The sequence below is a fragment of the Orcinus orca genome, chromosome 20 (genome assembly GCF_937001465.1).
Source record: "Orcinus orca chromosome 20, mOrcOrc1.1, whole genome shotgun sequence".
Classification (NCBI taxonomy): Eukaryota; Metazoa; Chordata; class Mammalia; order Artiodactyla; family Delphinidae; genus Orcinus; species Orcinus orca.
In genome coordinates, this window is record NC_064578.1 from 17,739,707 (window position 1) to 17,758,597 (window position 18,891).

General features: G+C 41.8%; 1 protein-coding gene across 1 annotated transcript in view; it reads right to left on the reverse strand.

Moving 5' to 3' along the window:
- Window positions 1-18,891, reverse strand: part of TANGO6 (transport and golgi organization 6 homolog) — a 177,481-nt gene that overhangs the window by 100,659 nt on the left and 57,931 nt on the right. Inside the window, exons 12-14 of the mRNA XM_033434253.2 lie at window positions 14,953-15,087; window positions 4,194-4,709; window positions 1,808-1,865 (exon numbers count right to left, since the gene is read on the reverse strand). Of these exons, the coding sequence (XP_033290144.1) occupies window positions 1,808-1,865; window positions 4,194-4,709; window positions 14,953-15,087 (709 nt within the window). The remainder of the gene's footprint in view (window positions 1-1,807; window positions 1,866-4,193; window positions 4,710-14,952; window positions 15,088-18,891) is intronic.

The following is an 18,891-nucleotide window of genomic DNA, read 5'->3' on the forward strand; positions in this document are numbered from 1 at the left end:
CCACCCACCCTATCCCACCCTTCTAGGTGGTCACAAAGCACCGAGCTGATCTCCCTGTGCTATGCAGCAGCTTCCCACTAGCTACCTGTTTTACATTTGGTAGTGTATATATGTCAATGCCACTCTCTCACTTTGTCCCAGCTTATCCTCATTAAATTTTATTTTATTATTTTTCTGGTGATAGCTTTATTGAGATACAATTCACATACCATAAAATTCACCAATTTAAAGTATACAGTTCAGTAGTTCCTAGCATACTAACAGAGCTGTACAAACATCACCACAATCAATTTTAGAAGGTTTTCATCACCCCACAAGGAAACCCTGTACCCTTTAGCTATCACCTCCCAAACCTTTCCCCTTTCTCCCTAGCCCTAGACAACTGCTAATCTACTTTCTGTCTCCATAAATCTACCTATTCTGGACATTTCATATAAAGGAACCATACAATATGTGGTTTTTTGTGACTGGCTTCTTTCACCTATAATGTTTTCAAGGTTAATCCATGCTGTAACATGTCTCAGTACTTCATTATTATTTCTGGCTGAATAATATTCCATTGTAAATATATACCACATTTTGTCTATCCATTCATCAAATGGTGGACATTTGGATTGTTTCCACCTTTTGGCTATTATGAACATTCATGTACAAGTTTTTGTGTGGACATATGTTTTCATTTCTCATGGGTGAATACTTAGAATTGCTGGGTCAAGTAACAACTCTACATTTACCTTTTCAAGGAACTGCCAGATTGTTTTCTAAAGCAGCTGTACCATTTTACATTCCTATTTAGCTCCCTTTTTACAGGTAAGAAATTGAAGCCCAGAGGGATTAAGTAATTTGCCAAAGTTCATACAGCTGAGAAGCAGGGGAAAGGGTGGTGCATCCTGGTGATCCATCTCCAGCCCCCAGCCCCTGAGGACTACACCACGCTGATGGAGCCAAGAGAAACTGTGAGCTAATTCTGCCTTCTCACCGTGTCTGCTTCTTACCCCTTTTCATGAGGCCTCTCTCTAGATTTGAAATCCACAAATTAATGGAGATGAGAACAACAAAGAATCACAAAAGAGAAATAAAATTATTGCAAAAAATGTTTTGATGATGAAATATTATATATCCTGAGATTCTTTTAGCTTAAAGACAGAGCAGGGCTTCCCTGGTGGCACAGTGGTTAGGAGTCCGCCTGCCAATGCAGGGGACACGGGTTCAAGCCCTGGTCCGGGAAGATCCCACATGTCATGGAGCAGCTGGGCCCGTGTGCCACAACTACTGAGCCCTCACGCCTAGAGCCCGTGCTCCCAACGGGAGAGGCTACCACAATGAGAGGCCCGTGAACTGCAATGAAGGGTGGCCCCTGCTCACTTCAACTAGAGAGGGCCCATGTGCAGCAATGAAGACCCAACACAGCCAAAAATAAATAAATAAATAAATAAATACAAAGACAGGACAAAGGTGCACAGTGACAGCAGTCAGGTTCCTAAAAGGCCAACATAATGAGAGCTCACGTGTGAGCCATTCTTTACCTCCTTGAATTAGAGGAAATGGGATTTAATCTATAGAATGATAAGTAAGCATAAATAAAGGCTTCCTTATCATTATGAGATACTGAAACTCTCTAGGACCCCTTTAGGAACTCTCCAGGAATATTATTATCATGACTGAAATCAAGTCCTAGCTAGGAGACAGGAAGAGGGACAAAATGTCTAACAGTTTGTGGCTCTAGGAATTTAGAGATTTTGTGCAAACATACATGATATAATCTTTGGTCCACAAACTCAAAGTCCTTTAACCAGGACTAACTTACCCTGAATGGCAGACAGATATATAAAGGTGTCTTCATGCTCCAAGTTCTCCAAGAATATCTGTAACCACAGAACACAGTAGTGATATGATTCACAAACAGCAAGCAAGATTTAAGAGACCCTCAGAGCAGCCTCAAAAAAAAAAATGCTTTTCTTCCTCTTTGTTGTAGCGAGATATCGGTCTGACTTCAGAATCTTGTGGGGAAAACAGTATATACGTTTGAAGTCCCATTGTTATAATAGCTAAAAGAGGGTAGCGATTATAGGGGAGAACTTCTTGAAGTTGTTGAGTATATACCAAGAATAGGCATGGAAGCCAAAATCTGGAAGAACAATCCTCAACATTTTTTCCACTATAGCCCACTGTGGATAGCCCATTCTTAGATATGACCTGACAGACTACAGGCCCTGACACACAGAGGCCAGGTTCGGGGTTATGTCCAATTAATGGCACACTTGCTATAATTTGATCCTTTTCTCTTGCACTCAGAAAGTGTATGGAAATGCAAGTGCAAGATGGAGATATTATTGGGATAACCTTGAATCTGTTCTATTTTTAAATATCTTTTGCAAATTTCAGCACTTCAACTGACATCAGTAACAAATTACTCTCAACACATCTCATAATTTAGGAACCCACCAGGGCACGTCAACCGCAGTGGGTACTGCTTATCTAGAAGATATGACAGTTGACATGTTAGGCTTAGGCCCTAACAGAAGGGCCAGAGGAAGACAGTGGCCATATGCCCATGTCCTTCCTGCTTGGTATCTAGAAGAGGGGGGGTGTCTTTCCATATATAGTGATGTGTCCTTTACAGGAACAGCAATTCTTGATATCAACTTGATACTGCTGGTCTCCATATCTGTGGCATGTTAGGGAGAGCTCAAGATTAGTTAAGTTGGGAAGATGGCCAGGTTGGAAGGGGTAGAAATCATGTATGGCGTAAGAGAAGCTTAATCCAGGGTAGTAGCCATGGGAATGAAGTGGAACAGATAGATTTGAAAGACTTCTTGAAAAAAGAATTGACAGGACTTGATGACCAATTATATATAGCAGATGAAAGTTAAGTTAGCTAAAGAAAACTCCAAAGATGTTCATAGCATCAACCATCTAAATAGGTGTGTGAAGGCATATTTTTAATGATTACTCAAAGGAGATATATAATTTGAGGTTTTCAGCAACATTTCAATGACAGCAAATCCTTGGCACATTTCTGTGCCTCAGTTTTCTCATCTATAAAATGAGGATAATGTTAGTATTTTGGTCATTGCCAGGATTAGAGATAATGTCTGAAAGGCATAGGGCCTGGCTCAATAAACAGAAGTTATCATTACACTACTGGTTCTAAAATCTTAGTGACTAAAAATAAATGTTTTCAATCAGAATTATAATTCTTAGTCTAATGGCTAGAGTATATGGAAAAAATAATAGTAATAATTACACTACTAAACCTTTATTGGGTGCTCATTATGTGCTTGCCACTATAATTCATGCTTTACATGGATTATTTTATTTACGTATTTATTTGTGTAGGCTGTGCGGTGCGGCTTGCGGGATCTTAGTTCCCTGATCAGAGACTGAACCTGGGGCCCCGGCAGTGAAAGCGCCAAGTCCTAACCATTGGATGCCAGGGAATTCCCAAATTATTTTATTTTAAATCTTTCAACATAAAGTGCGTCCAGTTACAATTATCCTTACTTTACAGATGTAAAAATTGAGGCTCAGAAAGTTTAAGTGACTTTGTCCAAGAAAATGATCTGCGATTTGATCAGTCGTCTCTAGACCCTTGGCTCTTAATCTCTAACCCATACTGAAGTCAGGACAATTTCCACAAAAGGGAAAAGATCCCCAACTAAGCATATACAGTCTCCCATATAAATCCACGATATAAAGAACAGCCTTTTCACTGTGATGGAGGGAAAGTGGGGAGGGGACCCAGTTCTGTCCAAAGCCCCTCTGAAAGGGGCCCAGAAAAAACAGGTGGCTTATCTTGGCTGGTCACAGTGTTGAAAGTGGCCTTATCTACCAGAAAAGGAATTTGCTCTGAGAATTTGCTCAGGGTCTTCTTTCATTGGCTCAAACGTTACTAGTTTGTGAAGCCATGTCAAGATCTACTTCCTCCAGATTTTCAACTCTCTCCTTCTCCTGACTGTCCACAGGGTTTCTTGCCTGTAAAAGTCCTGACACTCTGCTCGTGTTCAATTGAGTCTCATGTGTATCTAAGTCTTTCCTGTGTCTGAGTCTTGCCTCCATAGAACAATTACAATTTCCCCAAGGGTGGCCTAGGACAGTGCTTGATACAAGTCAAGGCTCCTGGAAAGTGGTCTTACCGTGTGTGTGTGTGTGTGTGTGCGCGTGCATATGCGTGTGTGTGGTGTTCTACTCACCTTGAGAAGCTTCTCCTGCATCTCAAGGGCTTTTGGTTCTCTCTGTTCTATCCAGCGAGAAAGAGTTCTCAGGGCAGCAGCCCGTGTTGGAATTTGAGGATCATAAGCTGATAAGAGAGCCTCCTGGAGCTGTTCTGTGGTTATGCTTCCTGATTTCTGGTTTGTAGTGATGCTGGGCTCACGGACTTCCTGAGGAATGAGTGGAGCATTAGGTGTCAGGCTTGTTTGGTTGGATGTGCAATGGCTTCGCTGTCGTTCAAGGTGGTTGTAAGACACATTGCTGTATCTTTCATGACTGGTTTGTTGCTGCTCTTCCCTTTTCCCTCCTGGATCCTTTTTGTTCAGGGTACTCTGGGCAGCCACACTGACAGCCTCAGTGGAAAAGGCTCCGTGGGTAGAGATGGTGATGCGGAGATCAACGGCGAGTTCTTGGATGACAGGGTCAGGGTATGTGTTGGAGACCTTCTCCAACAGAGGCAGCAATTGCTTCAGAATGGCAAATTCACTTGACTTCAACTATAAAATGAAATGAAAAATGCCAAATCCAAATTAACATAGCGGATGTTAATATGACCTCAGCACAAGGCAACAGATCCTGAGAAAAAGGGGTAGGAATGAAACCTTGTTCCTGGTGTAATCAGCATATAGCCTGAGTCTGGTACTCTCATACTATGGTCGAATAATTACAGCTAACATTTATTGAATATTGTGCAGGTACTTTTCTAAGTTAAAAAACATATATCAGTAATGCAAATTATTACTCTTTTTTTCCCTCCCCACTCCCCCGCATAAAATTAGTCTTAATTTTTACAATCTGATGGGCAAAACATGGCTGCTTATTATTTTAATTTGCATTAACCAGTTGTATGGTGAAATTCTTTTATGTTTTGATTTTTATTGTATTACTGTATTTTTTAATTTCATGTCCCTTTTGCCATAAAAAGATGAGTTCATATTAGCAAAGTACTTAGTGCCTGATACACAGTGCTATGTGTATGTTTTAAAAATAAATACAATAAACAAAAAATACACATACATATTCATGGCCCTATGATCTAGTTACTATTATTATTTATATTTTAAATGGGGGGAGGGACTTCCATGGTGGCGCAGTGGTCAAGAGTCTGCCTGCCAATGCAGGGGACATGGGTTCGATTCCTGGTCCAGGAAGATCCCACATGCCGTGGATCATCTAAGTCCATGCTCCACAACTACTGAGCCTGCGCTCTAGAGCCCACGAGCCACAAGTGCTGAGCCCACACGCCACAACTACTGAAGCCCACGTACCTAGAGCCCGTGCTCCGCAACAAGAGAAGCTACTGCCATGAGAAGACCGTGCACTGCAACAAAGAGTAGACCCTGCTCTCTGCAACTAGAGAAAGCCCACACGCAGCAACAAAGACCCAATGCAGGAGAGAGAGAGAAAGAGATGGGTAAACAGGGGAGAAACTGAGGCATAGAACAGTTAGGTAACATGTCTAAGGTCACACAACTAGAAGATGGTAAGATGTGAACTCAACAAGTCTGGCTCCTGCAGGGGGGGATGCATTCAATCCCTGTTCCGGGAACGAAGATCCACATGCAACACAGTACAGCCAAAAAATAAAAAATAAATTAAAAAAGCATAAAAATATATATATTTGGGAATTCCCTGGCAGTCCATAGGACTCTGAACTTTCACTGCTGTGGGCCCAGGTTCAATCCCTGCCCGGGGAACTAAGATCTTGCAAGCCACATGGTGCAGCCAAAAAAAAAAAAAAAAGCAGACAAGTCTGGCTCTAGAGTCCACGCTCTTACCTAAACCTTACACAGTCTCACTTGAACGAATAAAGCTCTTCTATAAAGTGGCTGGTTAGCATACAAGGGCATCATAGGTCTGGAAGGGACTGGGATGATAACTGGCAGAAGGGAATTTCTCCTAGAAAATGGGAGTGAAAACTACGTAAGATCTTATTCTTTCCAGAAGCTTTGTTCTAATCATGCCTTACTAGGAAAGGTGCACGAGAGGTCAGTGAAGAAACAAGAATCAGTGGTGATCCTTTTCTGTTTGAGAATACTAGAAAAACTGTCATATGAAGCTTCATGAAGCTTTGATCATTTGAAAACCTTGCATGTTTTAAATCCTTTTTAGAACAAGGCAGGGTATTTATTACTTACTCTTTCATGCACTTCATTATCCAACCAACCAATCAATTGACCAACTGTTTTCACAGAACCTATATAATATTCTCATGTTATACTTCCACAGGATTGTTACTGTTCATTTTCTCTACCACTTTCCTCCCAAGTAAATGAAAACTTGAGGTATATGTCAGGTTTGTACCTGTAGAATTTCACCATAAAAATATGTCACCTAAGAAAAGGGTCAATTTTATCAAGAATCTATGTGGAACTGGAAAACACATTTTAGAATAATTATGCAAGTGTTATCATTACGCTAGACTTCGTTCAATGCCTCTGTAGTATCATGGACCTTTGTTTTTTCTTTAAGCATCTGAAATGGGAATATCTACTTATATCTATAGTGTATGTAAAAAATATGTACATTTTTATGTACATATGTATATAAAAGTGTATGTATAAAAGTATCTTCTTTTTGAATTTCTTTTTTTAAAATAGATTTATTTATTTATTTATTTATTTATATATTTATGGCTGCGTTGGGTCTTCGTTGCTGCCCGCGGGCTTTCTCTAGTTGCAGCGAGCAGGGGCTGCTCTTCGTTGCTGTGCGTGGGTTTCTCATTGCGGTGGCTTCTCTTGTTGCAGAGCACGGGCTTTAGGCGCGTGGGCTTCAGTAGTTGTGGTGCGTGGGCTCAGTAGTTGTGGCTCATGGGCTCTGGAGTTCAGGCTAAGTAGTTGTGGCACACGAGCTTAGTTGCTCCGCGGCATGTGGGATCTTCCCGGACCAGGGCTTGAACCCGTGTCCCCTGCACTGGCAGGCGGATTCTTAACCACTGTGCCAACATGGAAGCCTTCATTTCCTTTTTTTTCTTTCATGATTGAGATTTTATTGGTTGTTTTGAGGATCAGTACACAGACATTTCAATTTGTACACAGTTCTCAACATACGTACCAAAAATCTAAACAATTATGTAGTTGTGATTCTTTTCTGAAGTTATTCCAGTGACTTTCCAGCTTAAAATTTGGAGGCAAATTTTCCTTCACAGGATATCAAGTACCAATATCTTCAAATATTGATATGCTGTTACATCATAAGTTCCACTAATTCACAATTTAATATCATATACACTACATACTCAAATTGTCAATCATTCACAGCACATTAACAGTTACTAGAAGAACTGGACTACCACGACCAAAGATGTTACAGAGTGCACAAAATTCTGCCTAGGAAAGCCAAGATCGAGGGGTGAATGGTTTGCTTTAGGAAACAATTCTACCAAAAACAACATGGGAAGAGAAGTAATTTAAAGTGTTTAAGACATTAAATGCACAACTGACTCCAAACTGCCAGTTAGTATGCTTTGTATTATAGGATAGAAAAGCTACCCTCCATCTGTGGAATGTTAAGCTGACACCCAAGACAATCAAAGCCTCCCATATTCAATATCCCACTATTTTCTGGTTGTACCAAAAAATAAACAACCAGCAAACAATTTCACCTCTTAAAGAAAAGCATTTACACTTAAAAAAATGGGATGAGGTGGGATTCCCTCCTTTTTATAAGTGTTTCTAGAGTTACTAAAAAACTTGCATTTACAAAATAGTTGATAAAAATATTCCTCTGGATTGTACAAGAAGGGAGACAGGGACCACTGACAGGACCAGGTGTCTGATATTAATCAGACGGCTTCTTTCTCTCCTGCTTCATCAGAAGCTGGGCTCTCCTTGTTTTTAGTTTCTTCATTTTCTGCAGGTAAGTCTTCTTTAGTCTCTTGGTTAGCCACTTCAGCCTGTTTTCCCTTTGCTCCCCTTTTCCCTTTTGTTTCCACTTTTTTTTTTTTTGCAGGACGTGGGCCTCTCACTGTTGTGGCCTCTCCCGTTGCGGAGCACAGGCTCCGGACGCACAGGCCCAGCGGCCATGGCTCACGGGGCCAGCCGCTCCGCGGCATGTGGGATCCTCCCGGACCGGGGCCCGAACCCGTGTCCCTTCCATCGGCAGGCGGACTCTCAACCACTGCGCCGCCAGGGAAGCCCTTGTTTCCACTTTTTTGTCTGAAGATTTATCCTTTCCTGCCGCCTTTTTTGGCTTCATTTCCACTTTTGCAGGAGTCGGTTTACCTGACAACCTCGCCAATCTCCTCTTGGGCTCCTCCTTTGCCGCGCCCTCGGCAGAGCTGACCTTCCTCTTGGGCATCGTGACGGCGGCGCGGGCGCGTGCCGGGTACATGCCAGGTGCCTGTGGGCCGCGGCGCGCCTGAGAGCCTTCGCGAAGCTGGGCTGCCTGGCCGCTGCCTCTCCTCCCGCCACCCCTTCTTTTTCATTTCTGTTACAACAATTTCTTCTTAAAAAGATACAAATAGACCAATGGCACAGAATAGAGAGCCCAGAGATAGACCTACACAAATATAGTCAACTAATTTTTTTCTTTGAAGGATCTCAAAGATTATTTAGTCTGACCTCAGGACTTTCCTCGTGGCACAGTGGTTAAGACTCTGTGCTCCCAATGCATGGGGCCCAGGTTCCATCCCTGGTCCAGGAACTAGATCCCACATGCATGCTGCAACTAAGAGTTTGCATGCCACAACTAAGGAGCCCACCTGCCACAACTAAGCAGCCTGTGAGCCATAACTAAGGACCCCACCTCCTGTAACTAAGGAGCCTGCCTGCTGCAACTAAGACCTGGTGCAACCAAATAAATAAATAAATAAATAAAACCTTAAAAAAAAAAAAAAAGGTTATTTAGTCTGACATCACCATTTACAGGCAACCCAGAAAGGGAAATTGTTTAGCTCCAGAAACTGAGAAATGGCAGAACTGGGCATGACCTCCTGACTTTCTTTCCACTGCTCTTTCTCCGACATTGCCAATTTTCCTGATCCCAGCCCAGACAAGGATGAAATTTCTGTTGATGGTTGTTAGAGCAACTGGTGAACAAAGTTAATTATCCAAGGAAATATTCTTTATAGCAGGCTTTATTCTCCTCTCAGCAAATATTATGCCCAAATGAGTGCTTTCAAGTTGATGGCCCTTGGCACCCCCTTGCCTTCTAATAATTGCCTTATAAATTAATTCCTTATAAATTGCCTTTTGATGCACTGAGTGCCTGGGTAGATGCCGAGCACTGTGCAGAACTTTGCAACAATGAGACGCAATGCCTAAAACTGCAAAGAAGGACGCTTTGGACTGGTCCCCAGGAGACCTGGATTCCAACTCCCTGATCCTTCCACTAACTCCCTGTGGCACCTTGACAGGGTTATTTCCATCCTCTGAACCTCAGTTTTCAAATCTGCAAAATAAGGTTGAAATCCTTCCCAATTTCGGGTCTGTGAGATGAACTGGGATTCTGGAATGCCCACCTGACAAGAATAGGAAGTTGCACCCCGATTTATTTTAACTCAGATATCACTCCTAACTCAGATAGTCAACTGATCTTTGACAAAGGAGCAAAGGCAATACAATGGAGAAAAGACCAACTTTTCAGCAAATGGTGCTGGAACAACTGGACATTCACATGCAAAAAAATGAATCTAGACACAGACCTTACACTATCACAAAAATTGACTCAAAATGGATCATAGACCTAAATGTAAAATGCAAGACTATAAAATTTCTGCAAGATAACATAAGACAGAAAATTTAGATGACCTCAGGTATGGCGATGGCTTTTTTAGGTGAAATACCAAAAAAATCCATGAAAGAAATAATTGATAAGCTGGACTTCATTAAAATTAAAAACTTCTGCTCCGCAAAAGACAATGTCAAGAGAAAGAGATGACAAGGCACAGACTAGGAGAAAGTATCTGCAAAAGACACGTTTTGATTATGGACAATTATCTAAAATATACAAAGAATTCTTGGGACTTCCCTGGTGGCACAGCGGTTAAGAATCCACCTGCCAATGCTGGGGACATGGGTTCGATCCCTGGTCTGGGAAGATCCCACAAGCCACAGAGCAACTGACCCCGTGCGCCACAACTACTGAGCCTGCGCTCTAGAGCCCGCGAGCCACAACTATTGAGCCCACGTGCCACAACTACTGAAGCCTGCACGCCTGGAGCCCATGCTCTGCAACAAGAGAAGCCCCTGCAATAAGAAGCCCACACACTGCAACAAAGAGTAGCCCCTGCTCTCTGCAACTAGAAAAGATCAGTGGTTGCCAGAGGTTAGGGGGAGGGAGGGATGAATAGGCAGCAGATTTTGGGGTTAGTGCAACTATTAGGTACAGCACTATAATGGGGGATACCTGTCATTATACATTTGTCAAAACCCATAGTGCACAGTACTAAGAGTGAACCCTAATGTAAACCACAGACGGTGGGTGATGATGATGTGTCCATGTAGGTTCACTGATTCTACAAATGTACCACTCTGGGTCTGGATGTTGACAGTGGGAGAGGCTGTGCGTGTGTGGGGGCAGGGGGCATATAAGAAATCTCTGTACCTCTTGCTCCATTTTGCGGTGCACCTAAAACTGCTCTAAAATATAAAGTCTATTTTTAAAAAACCCAACCACCTTTTCTCCCTGTTTTCAAACTTCTTAGTCATTGTGGGATTCACCTTATTCAACTAGGTAACTTCTCTAATCACCATGGGCAGGTAGGTGGATTCTGAATCTAATAGTTTCTAAGGCAGTGAAAGTTATGTATTCCTTCAGCTTCATAAGCCTACAGATTTCCCACTGTAAGAATAATCAGGGAAATCTAAGACTACAGGTGTCAACTATTTGTTTATAAATGTTCAAAAAAAAATTCTGAGGTATAAAGTAATATTCACTTAATTGGTAGATGACAAAACTGAAGCACTAAGTATTAATTATTTTTCAAGGGTCACCAAGGACCACTATCAAAATTGAAAAGTGACCATAAAGCCCTCAATGCTCCTCCTGTCACTGCTTCTCAGCACAGATCTCACATCCAGACCTCAGAATTCTGTGTAAAAGCCCCGAGGCCTGAAGGAGCAACCCACAAGTGAGTGACAGATTCCTTTATCTGGCTGTCTCGCTCCTAGAGTTTCTGGAATGCTTCAGGAACAGAATGAGCAGTGTTATGTCAGCTCACATCTGTGATTTCTTTCAGGGTGTCAGGAGTGGAACAGTTAGATGGTGAGTTGTTATAAACTTCTGCAAGTTCTCAAATTAAAAAACTGGGAGTTGGGGCTTCCCTGGTGGCGCAGTGGTTGAGAATCCGCCTGCTGATGCAGGGGACATGGGTTTGAGCCCTGGTCTGGGAAGATCCCACATGCTGCGGAGCAACTAAGCCCACGAGCCACAACTATTGAGCCCACGTGCCACAGCTACTGAAGCCCGAGCACCTAGAGCCCATGCTCCGCGACAAGAGGAGCCACCACAATAAGAAGGCCGCGCACTGCAACAAAGAGTAGCCCACCCTCGCCGCAACTAGAGAAAGCCTGTGCACAGCAACAAAGACCCAATGCAGCCAAAAATAAATAAATTTTAAAAATCAAAAACAAAAATTAAAAAAACTGGGTGTTGGACCAGCTGGGTGGTGGGAGAGAGTGTGTCTTCGCAGGGAAGCAGAGGAGAAATCGGGTGACAGCCAGAGGAGGGCATGTGTACACTGAAAAAGCCCCACATGAGACTTTACAAAGCTTCCCTGCGGGGGCATACACACCCTCATTCTGCCTTACCCTACTGCAGTGAGAATCACTATTTTGGAAGAATCCAAGAGTCTCTTCCAGCAATAAAATGCTAACCTAAAAATTCCTAATTCTGAAAAACATTTACATTTATTTTGTGTTCTCATTTCTGTATATCATCTATGTTTCTTCAGATATTTAGTTGAGCAGCTTATATGTCTGGGTCCTTATATACAATGTCACTGAATTTATTTTCCAAGTGGTACTTTTACTTTTGTTTGAAGCCAGCACATAGCATGCTCTGTTTTATAATGAGCCATACGTAAACATACAAGATATAGAAATATAAATCTTTTTTTAAAATTAAGAATTCATGAGGGCTTCCCTGGTGGCGCAGTGGTTGAGAGTCCCCCTGCCGATGCAGGGGACACAGGTTCGTGCCCTGGTCCGGGAAGATACCACATGCCGTGGAGCGGCTAGGCCCGTGAGCCATGGCCACTGAGCCTGCGCGTCTGGAGCCTGTGCTCCGCAACGGGAGAGGCCACAACAGTGAGAGGCCCGCGTACCACAAAAAAAAAAAAAAAAAAGAATTCATCAGATTAATCACAACCACTAGAAGGTAAACTCCATGAGGGAAAAGAGACACTTGATAAATAGTTCTTGAATGAGTTCATTCTATGACACTCTCAGAAAAAGTGGCATGAGATCTCAAGATTTGTGTTCAAAGTCCCAGCCCCACCAAGATCAGGTCTGTTCCACGCAGCAGTGCTTCAGAGGACACTATGGGCCCTGGAACATCATGCAGAAACTGCTTCCTGAGGGGACAGGCAAGTTACCAACATACTTTTACTGGTGACCAATCCTGACATTTAGAAAAAAATAAGTTTGGAAATATGGTTGTCTAGTTAGCAGTCTTAAACCTACACTTTCTCCAAATCAACTCCTCTTTCTAGACACTATGTTCTAATAATCATCTTAATTACATAAATTAGAAAGGAAAGAAAGAAGCGTTCAAATTCTGTTAGATCCTGTTTCATTAGTTAAAACAATGAATCCTAATCAGGGATAGGTATTGAACACAATGTAATCTTCTAGACTCTGAAGCAACAACCTAGCCAATGATCATCTGAAAACATAATTCAGAACTGTGACTTTTTTTTTAATACAAAGACAGAAGACCTAGCATTACTATAGAAGCCACTTATAAATCCTTGAATCAAATGGAAAAAAAATTAATAGGTCTAGGGCAAAAGTATAGGAGTGATGTGTTTATGTTCACTTTAAGTGCAAAGTCAGAGGAATCAAGATATAATCAGTGAGTCAGGATGGCTCATGGAAGGGCAGGGACAGGTAAAGGATGTACATTTGCATCAGTCAGGTGAGTCTCTGTTAGAATATGACTAATTTACATAGCCAGCCCCCAAACAATGGGCTTCTCAAATAGGAAATGGAGATTTCTGTGTTCTATTTTCCATTTGGGATACGGTTTGAATTTCTATTTCTATTTCTTATTTTAAAAATATTTCTATTTTTTAAATAAGAAAAAAGAAAAGCAAAAAAAAAAGCACACTCTCAACTATGGAAATAAAGACTATTCAAATCAATATTCTACCAGAAAAACACAAACCAATCAGTTCAACTAAATCCAATAACAGTATAACTTAAGAAAAACTATTCCATTGGGGAACTTCTCCTTGACAGTTGTAAACAGCAGGACTATAATATGACTCTAGCAACTGAACCAACCATGTTTTTTTCAAACTACCTGGGAAATATAAAATTAGGAGTGCTAAGTAAATCTACCAAGAAATGGGTTTCACATTAACAACAGGCCCCAATAAAATTTCTTTTCTTCTTAAGGACAGCCTAGAGAGAGTCAAATTCTAATATACCAAGCATCAGTATCAGAGTTTAATCCTCAAACTCAAAAATCCATTCCCTGAGGGTTTCCCTACTCATTGCTAAGAGTTATGTCCAGTTTGACTTCAGATCAGATTTCATAATACTTGCACTAAACCTATTCTGCTTTCTTGCGGTCTTCTAACCTAATGTGGTATGTCACACACACATATGTGCCTACCTTTCCACCTTATTCTGACCCCTGGTCTCTAAACTCAGCTACTCAGGCCTTCTATCAGTTTCTTAAGTATACCAAGCTCTTTCCTGCTTCCCAGAGCCCTTGTACATGATGTTTCTTTAACTGGGAGAGTTTCCTCCATCTGCACTGTACACACTCCCAAACTCCTATGCAACAAGTCTTAGCTTAGACTTATATGCGTGTCCTCAGTGGAAACCTTCCCAGCCTAGGTTAGATGTTATGTTCTCTTGGTACCCTCCACTTCTCGTTTGAGGTACTTCATTCAATTCTAATTATATTTTTTGAAATAGTTATTTAATGTCTGACTCCCTCACTGGCTTTGAGTTTCATGAGCGTAGGGACCATGTCTATTTGTCCACTGCTCTATTCCCAGCACCTTAGCTCAGAATCTGGCATATAACAAGTAGGCAATAAATATTTTTTGAGTGAATAAATTTTAAAATTATATAAAAGATACATGCACTAGAAACAAAGCTTTAACATGCTACATGATATGAGTTGAACAATGGATCCTGTGCTAAAATGAAACTATTCAAAACATGGAATCCTAAGCAACCAGCAGGTTACAAAGGTTCTCCCCTGACTACAACAGTAGGGACAAGGGCTGAGCTTTGGATAGCCACTACAGTGAGGGCCAGAGAATCTAGCGTTCACCAAAGATGCAAAACACTGTGCCAGGTATTTCCAAATCCAGCTTGTGCCAGGTCAGAAAGGGCCCTACCTTACTGATGGGGAAGTCTACCCAGGTAACAAGGTGGAAGTGTTAACAGTTTTCTTATCCTCCACTTTGGAGAGGATTCTTATTAACAACCTGACTTGTTTATCCTGGTTCTCCTGTGTGCAATAACCATTCTGATTTCTCACAAGGGTATGAAAGGGAAGCAACAGATTTTTCTCTTCTCTTCTCCCTCCTTTCAAGTTTGGTTCACATCTGCAACTCACCTGAATGGCTCCTCCCAGCATGACGGCCACCAGCCCCATGGACATGCTCAGTGTCTGTGATTCCACAGTGCTCTCTGCCTGGTGGGCCAAGCTTGCACATGCTCGCTGCAGGGTTGCTGCTACAAAGTCCACAACCTACCACGGAAATAGAATTGAGAATCAGCGAGGAGTAAGGGAAAAAAAATCTCAAAATTCTCTTTACATCTTACATCTACCTCCTCATCTTTTCCCTCATCAACATCACGATAGCAAGAAGCTTCAAGAACAACTGCTACCATGTAGCAGGCATGGTGCTCAGTATTTTACATGCACAAGCTCATTTAGGTCTCCTATCAACTTTAGGATGTACTCTTGTCCTCATTTTCAGATGAAGAATCTTAGACTTAAAGAGGCGATCTGCTCAAGGCCATACAGTCAATAAATGAGAAAGCCCATTTATACTTTCTCAGATCTTTTAATACCCCAATCCACCTTCCTTTACTTTTCATGAATTTTGCCAGGAAATTAAAATGAAAAATCATTTGTTACTTTCTGACCATCTTAGAGTGTCCTAGATCTGCTTCTCCTAATGAGGATTGCTCTTCAATGATTCCTTCCCCCCGTTTTGACAGTCTAGTTCTAGTAAGCAAAGAAAGGGGGAAGAGGCATTAATTTTATTTAGAATTCAGTGTCCTCAAACAATCTACACAAACGATCCAGAGTCATTTTTTAAAGTATCCAATAGTTTTAAAGGATTAAGATTATTCATATATAAGATTTTACATAGCATTTGGCTAACAACTAAGCCTTAAATGGAATTAATTTGGTCGGCATCATTTTAACTGGGCTTGGATTAATCATCTTAAGTAGAAACACATTTGAATAAAAGACAGCCTACACATACCCATACATGCACATGCACACACCTGCACGTGCACACACTCACATGCACATTTAGGATTAATGGCTCAAAAGGGAAAAATCATTTTGAAAATGGGATGGCTGAGATAAGTCTAAATATGCAAGCTTGCATGTTTAACTCTCTGGGCAAATCACATGCTATGCTAGAATCTTTATTGCAGGCTTAAAGTCAGGAGAACGGCTTGTTAACACTTGTCTTTTGGAGCAAGGCAGGAAACTAGAAAGGTTATTAAAAGTTCCACTTACTGTAATGAACCATGCTGGTAATGGCAATTTTCACCACCCTCTCTGCCTAAGAACTTATTGATTACTAGAAGTTAAGGACATTGGCTTTTCCCAGAGAAACTGGTGGATCTACCATCTTGGGCCACCTGTTTTGCCTCCAAAGAGTTTTCTAAAGCACTCCTTGATTATAGGAAGCTTCTATTTCACACAAATATACTGTTAAATTGCTGGAACAGAACACTATCTAGCCTTCCAACTTTTTCTAAATTCCTCTTCTCTATCTATTTAATATTGCTAAACAAGTAGTATGATCCTATTTTTGTTAAGAAAGAAACTTCCAGTTTGTATGTAAAATAAAAAACCTGGGGGCTTCCCTGGTGGCGCAGTGGTTGAGAGTCCGCCTGCTGATGCAGGGGACGCAGGTTTGTGCCCCAGTCCAGGAAGATCCCACATGCCGTGGAGCGACTGGGCCTGTGAGCCATGGCCACTGAGCCTGCATGTCCGGAGCCTGTGCACTGCAACGGGAGAGGCCACAACAGTGAGAGGCCTGCGTACCACAAAAAAAAAAAAAACCTGGGAGCTGTTAACTGGTGTTGACAGCCAGCTGTTATTGTCATTTATGAAGTACCCTTTCCCCCAAACCTTGTAACAACGAAACCACTATACCCCTTTGGACAACAGCTCCTCCCCTACTATTCATTTCCTGTGATTTTATGGGGCTGCCAGCCACAAGGATAGTTATGTGACTGATGCCTGTTCTAGAATTTATGTATATTGAGGAGACAATGGGAGACACTTATACTTTTTACTTAAAATTTTTTATAAAGCTACATAATTCTAAAAGCCAAATATTCCTGACAGTTTATAATGAAAAATGGCAGTGCCCTACCCCATTTCTCCCCACCTGATTCTGAACCTAGAGGCAACCAGTTTTAATTATTTAGCTATTTAATTTAGTGATAACATTAAGCAGTTACTATTTACCAGGTACTGCTCTGAACATATTACAGGTATTTACTCACTTAATTGTCACAATAATCCTATGGGGATGTGCAAACCTGCTGCCAACATTCTGGCAACTGAGTGCAAGGGAGCTGAGGCCTTACTGCTGAGTCTGCAGGCATCGACTTAATCCTCCCGTTCTGCAGTGTGCTACTACCACCCAAGTTCAGAGTATTTGGGTTCAACCTCTCTCAAGAATAAACCTCCAGTCTTCTGCTGCGGAGGGGAGGTAGTTGTACAAAGTTAAGGAAGAAGTCAAAGGGTTTACCTCTTGTGGAGCCTTTCAAGCTGGTTTTTTTTTTTTAAAGAAGATGTTGGAGGTAGGAGTTTATTAATTTAGTTTATTTATTTTTGCTGTGTTGGGTCTTCGTTTCTGTGCGAGGGGTTTCTCTAGTTGTGGCAAGCGGGGGCCACTCTTCATCGCGGTGCACAGGCCTCTCACTATTGCGGCCTCTCTTGTTGCGGAGCACAGGCTCCAGACGCGCAGGCTCAGTTGTGGCTCATGGGCCCAGTTGCTCCGCGGCATGTGGGATCTTCCCAGACCAGGGCTCGAACCGTGTCCCCTGCATTGGCAGGCAGATTCTCAACCACTGCACCACCAGGGAAGCCCTCAAGCTGGTTTAAGCTCTAAATTCAGCTCCATCTTTAGAGCTTATCTGGTGCCTGCAGTCCTTCTAGGGTTCTGCAAGGAGAAGTGACTTGCTTCTTTTTTTCATTTCAAAAAACTTTTAACAGCTCTATTGAGGCATAGTGCTTTGCTTCCTGACTTCTTCCATGCAGGCACTTAGCTTTCCATTTTCTGAAGTTGCTGAATCAGCTACTATTTTCCAGTTTCCAAATATTGTTATTCTCTTCTCTAATGTGTCTCCTCCTCTCCTGCTCTGTTGGTCCTTGTGGTTTCCAGAGGGAACAAACACTTTTGTTCAATATACCATCTTAATCAGAAGTCCCTACTTTTTAAAAATTTGTACTTCTGTGTTGCTTAAATGTTTTTACAATGAGCACGTGTTTCTTATGTTAAAAAATTTTATCATATGAAAAAGACCACAGCACGTAGAACCCCTTCTATTCTGCCAATTACAGAGATCCAGTTACAGAAGGGTGCAGACTGTGGCATTTCCTGGAAGACCAGGAAAAAGGGAATCTGCTCATTCCACTCCATATACACTGGCGCCCTTGCTGATCCCTCCACACTCCAGGCATGCTCCCTCTCATCTGGAACACTCTTCCCCTAAGTATCTCAATAGCTCCCTCCTTCCCTGCTTCAGATCTTTGCTCAAAAGTCACTTTCTCGGTGAGTTTCTCCATGACCACCCTATTTACCTTACCACACTCCCTTTATCACCCCTTTCCTTGCTTTTCTCTCTGGTACTTATCACCATCTAACGCCCTGTGTGTTTTTGCCTACTTGTTTACCGTCTCTCTACCGTCTCTCTCTCCCTCTATGTAAATGTAAGCTCCATGAGAGCACAGATATGTGTCTGTTTTGTTCACTGCCGTGTCTCTGATACCCAGAAGAGTATGTAGCACATAGTAGGCTCTCAATACATATTTGCGGAATGAAAGAACTCGGGAATTGGAACAGGGCTCTGTATCAGTACAGACCGTTCCACGCCTCATTCATCTCTGCATCACCTCACATACTAATATGCCATCTGCCAACACACTTTATTGAATTTTTAATCTTTCACCCATGAATACTTCTATATGCATTTCTTTTTTTTTCTTCTATATGCATTTCTAACAAATAAGAAGATTTGTTTTTTATATAACTACCATACCACGACTACACTCAATAAAAATTCCTTATAT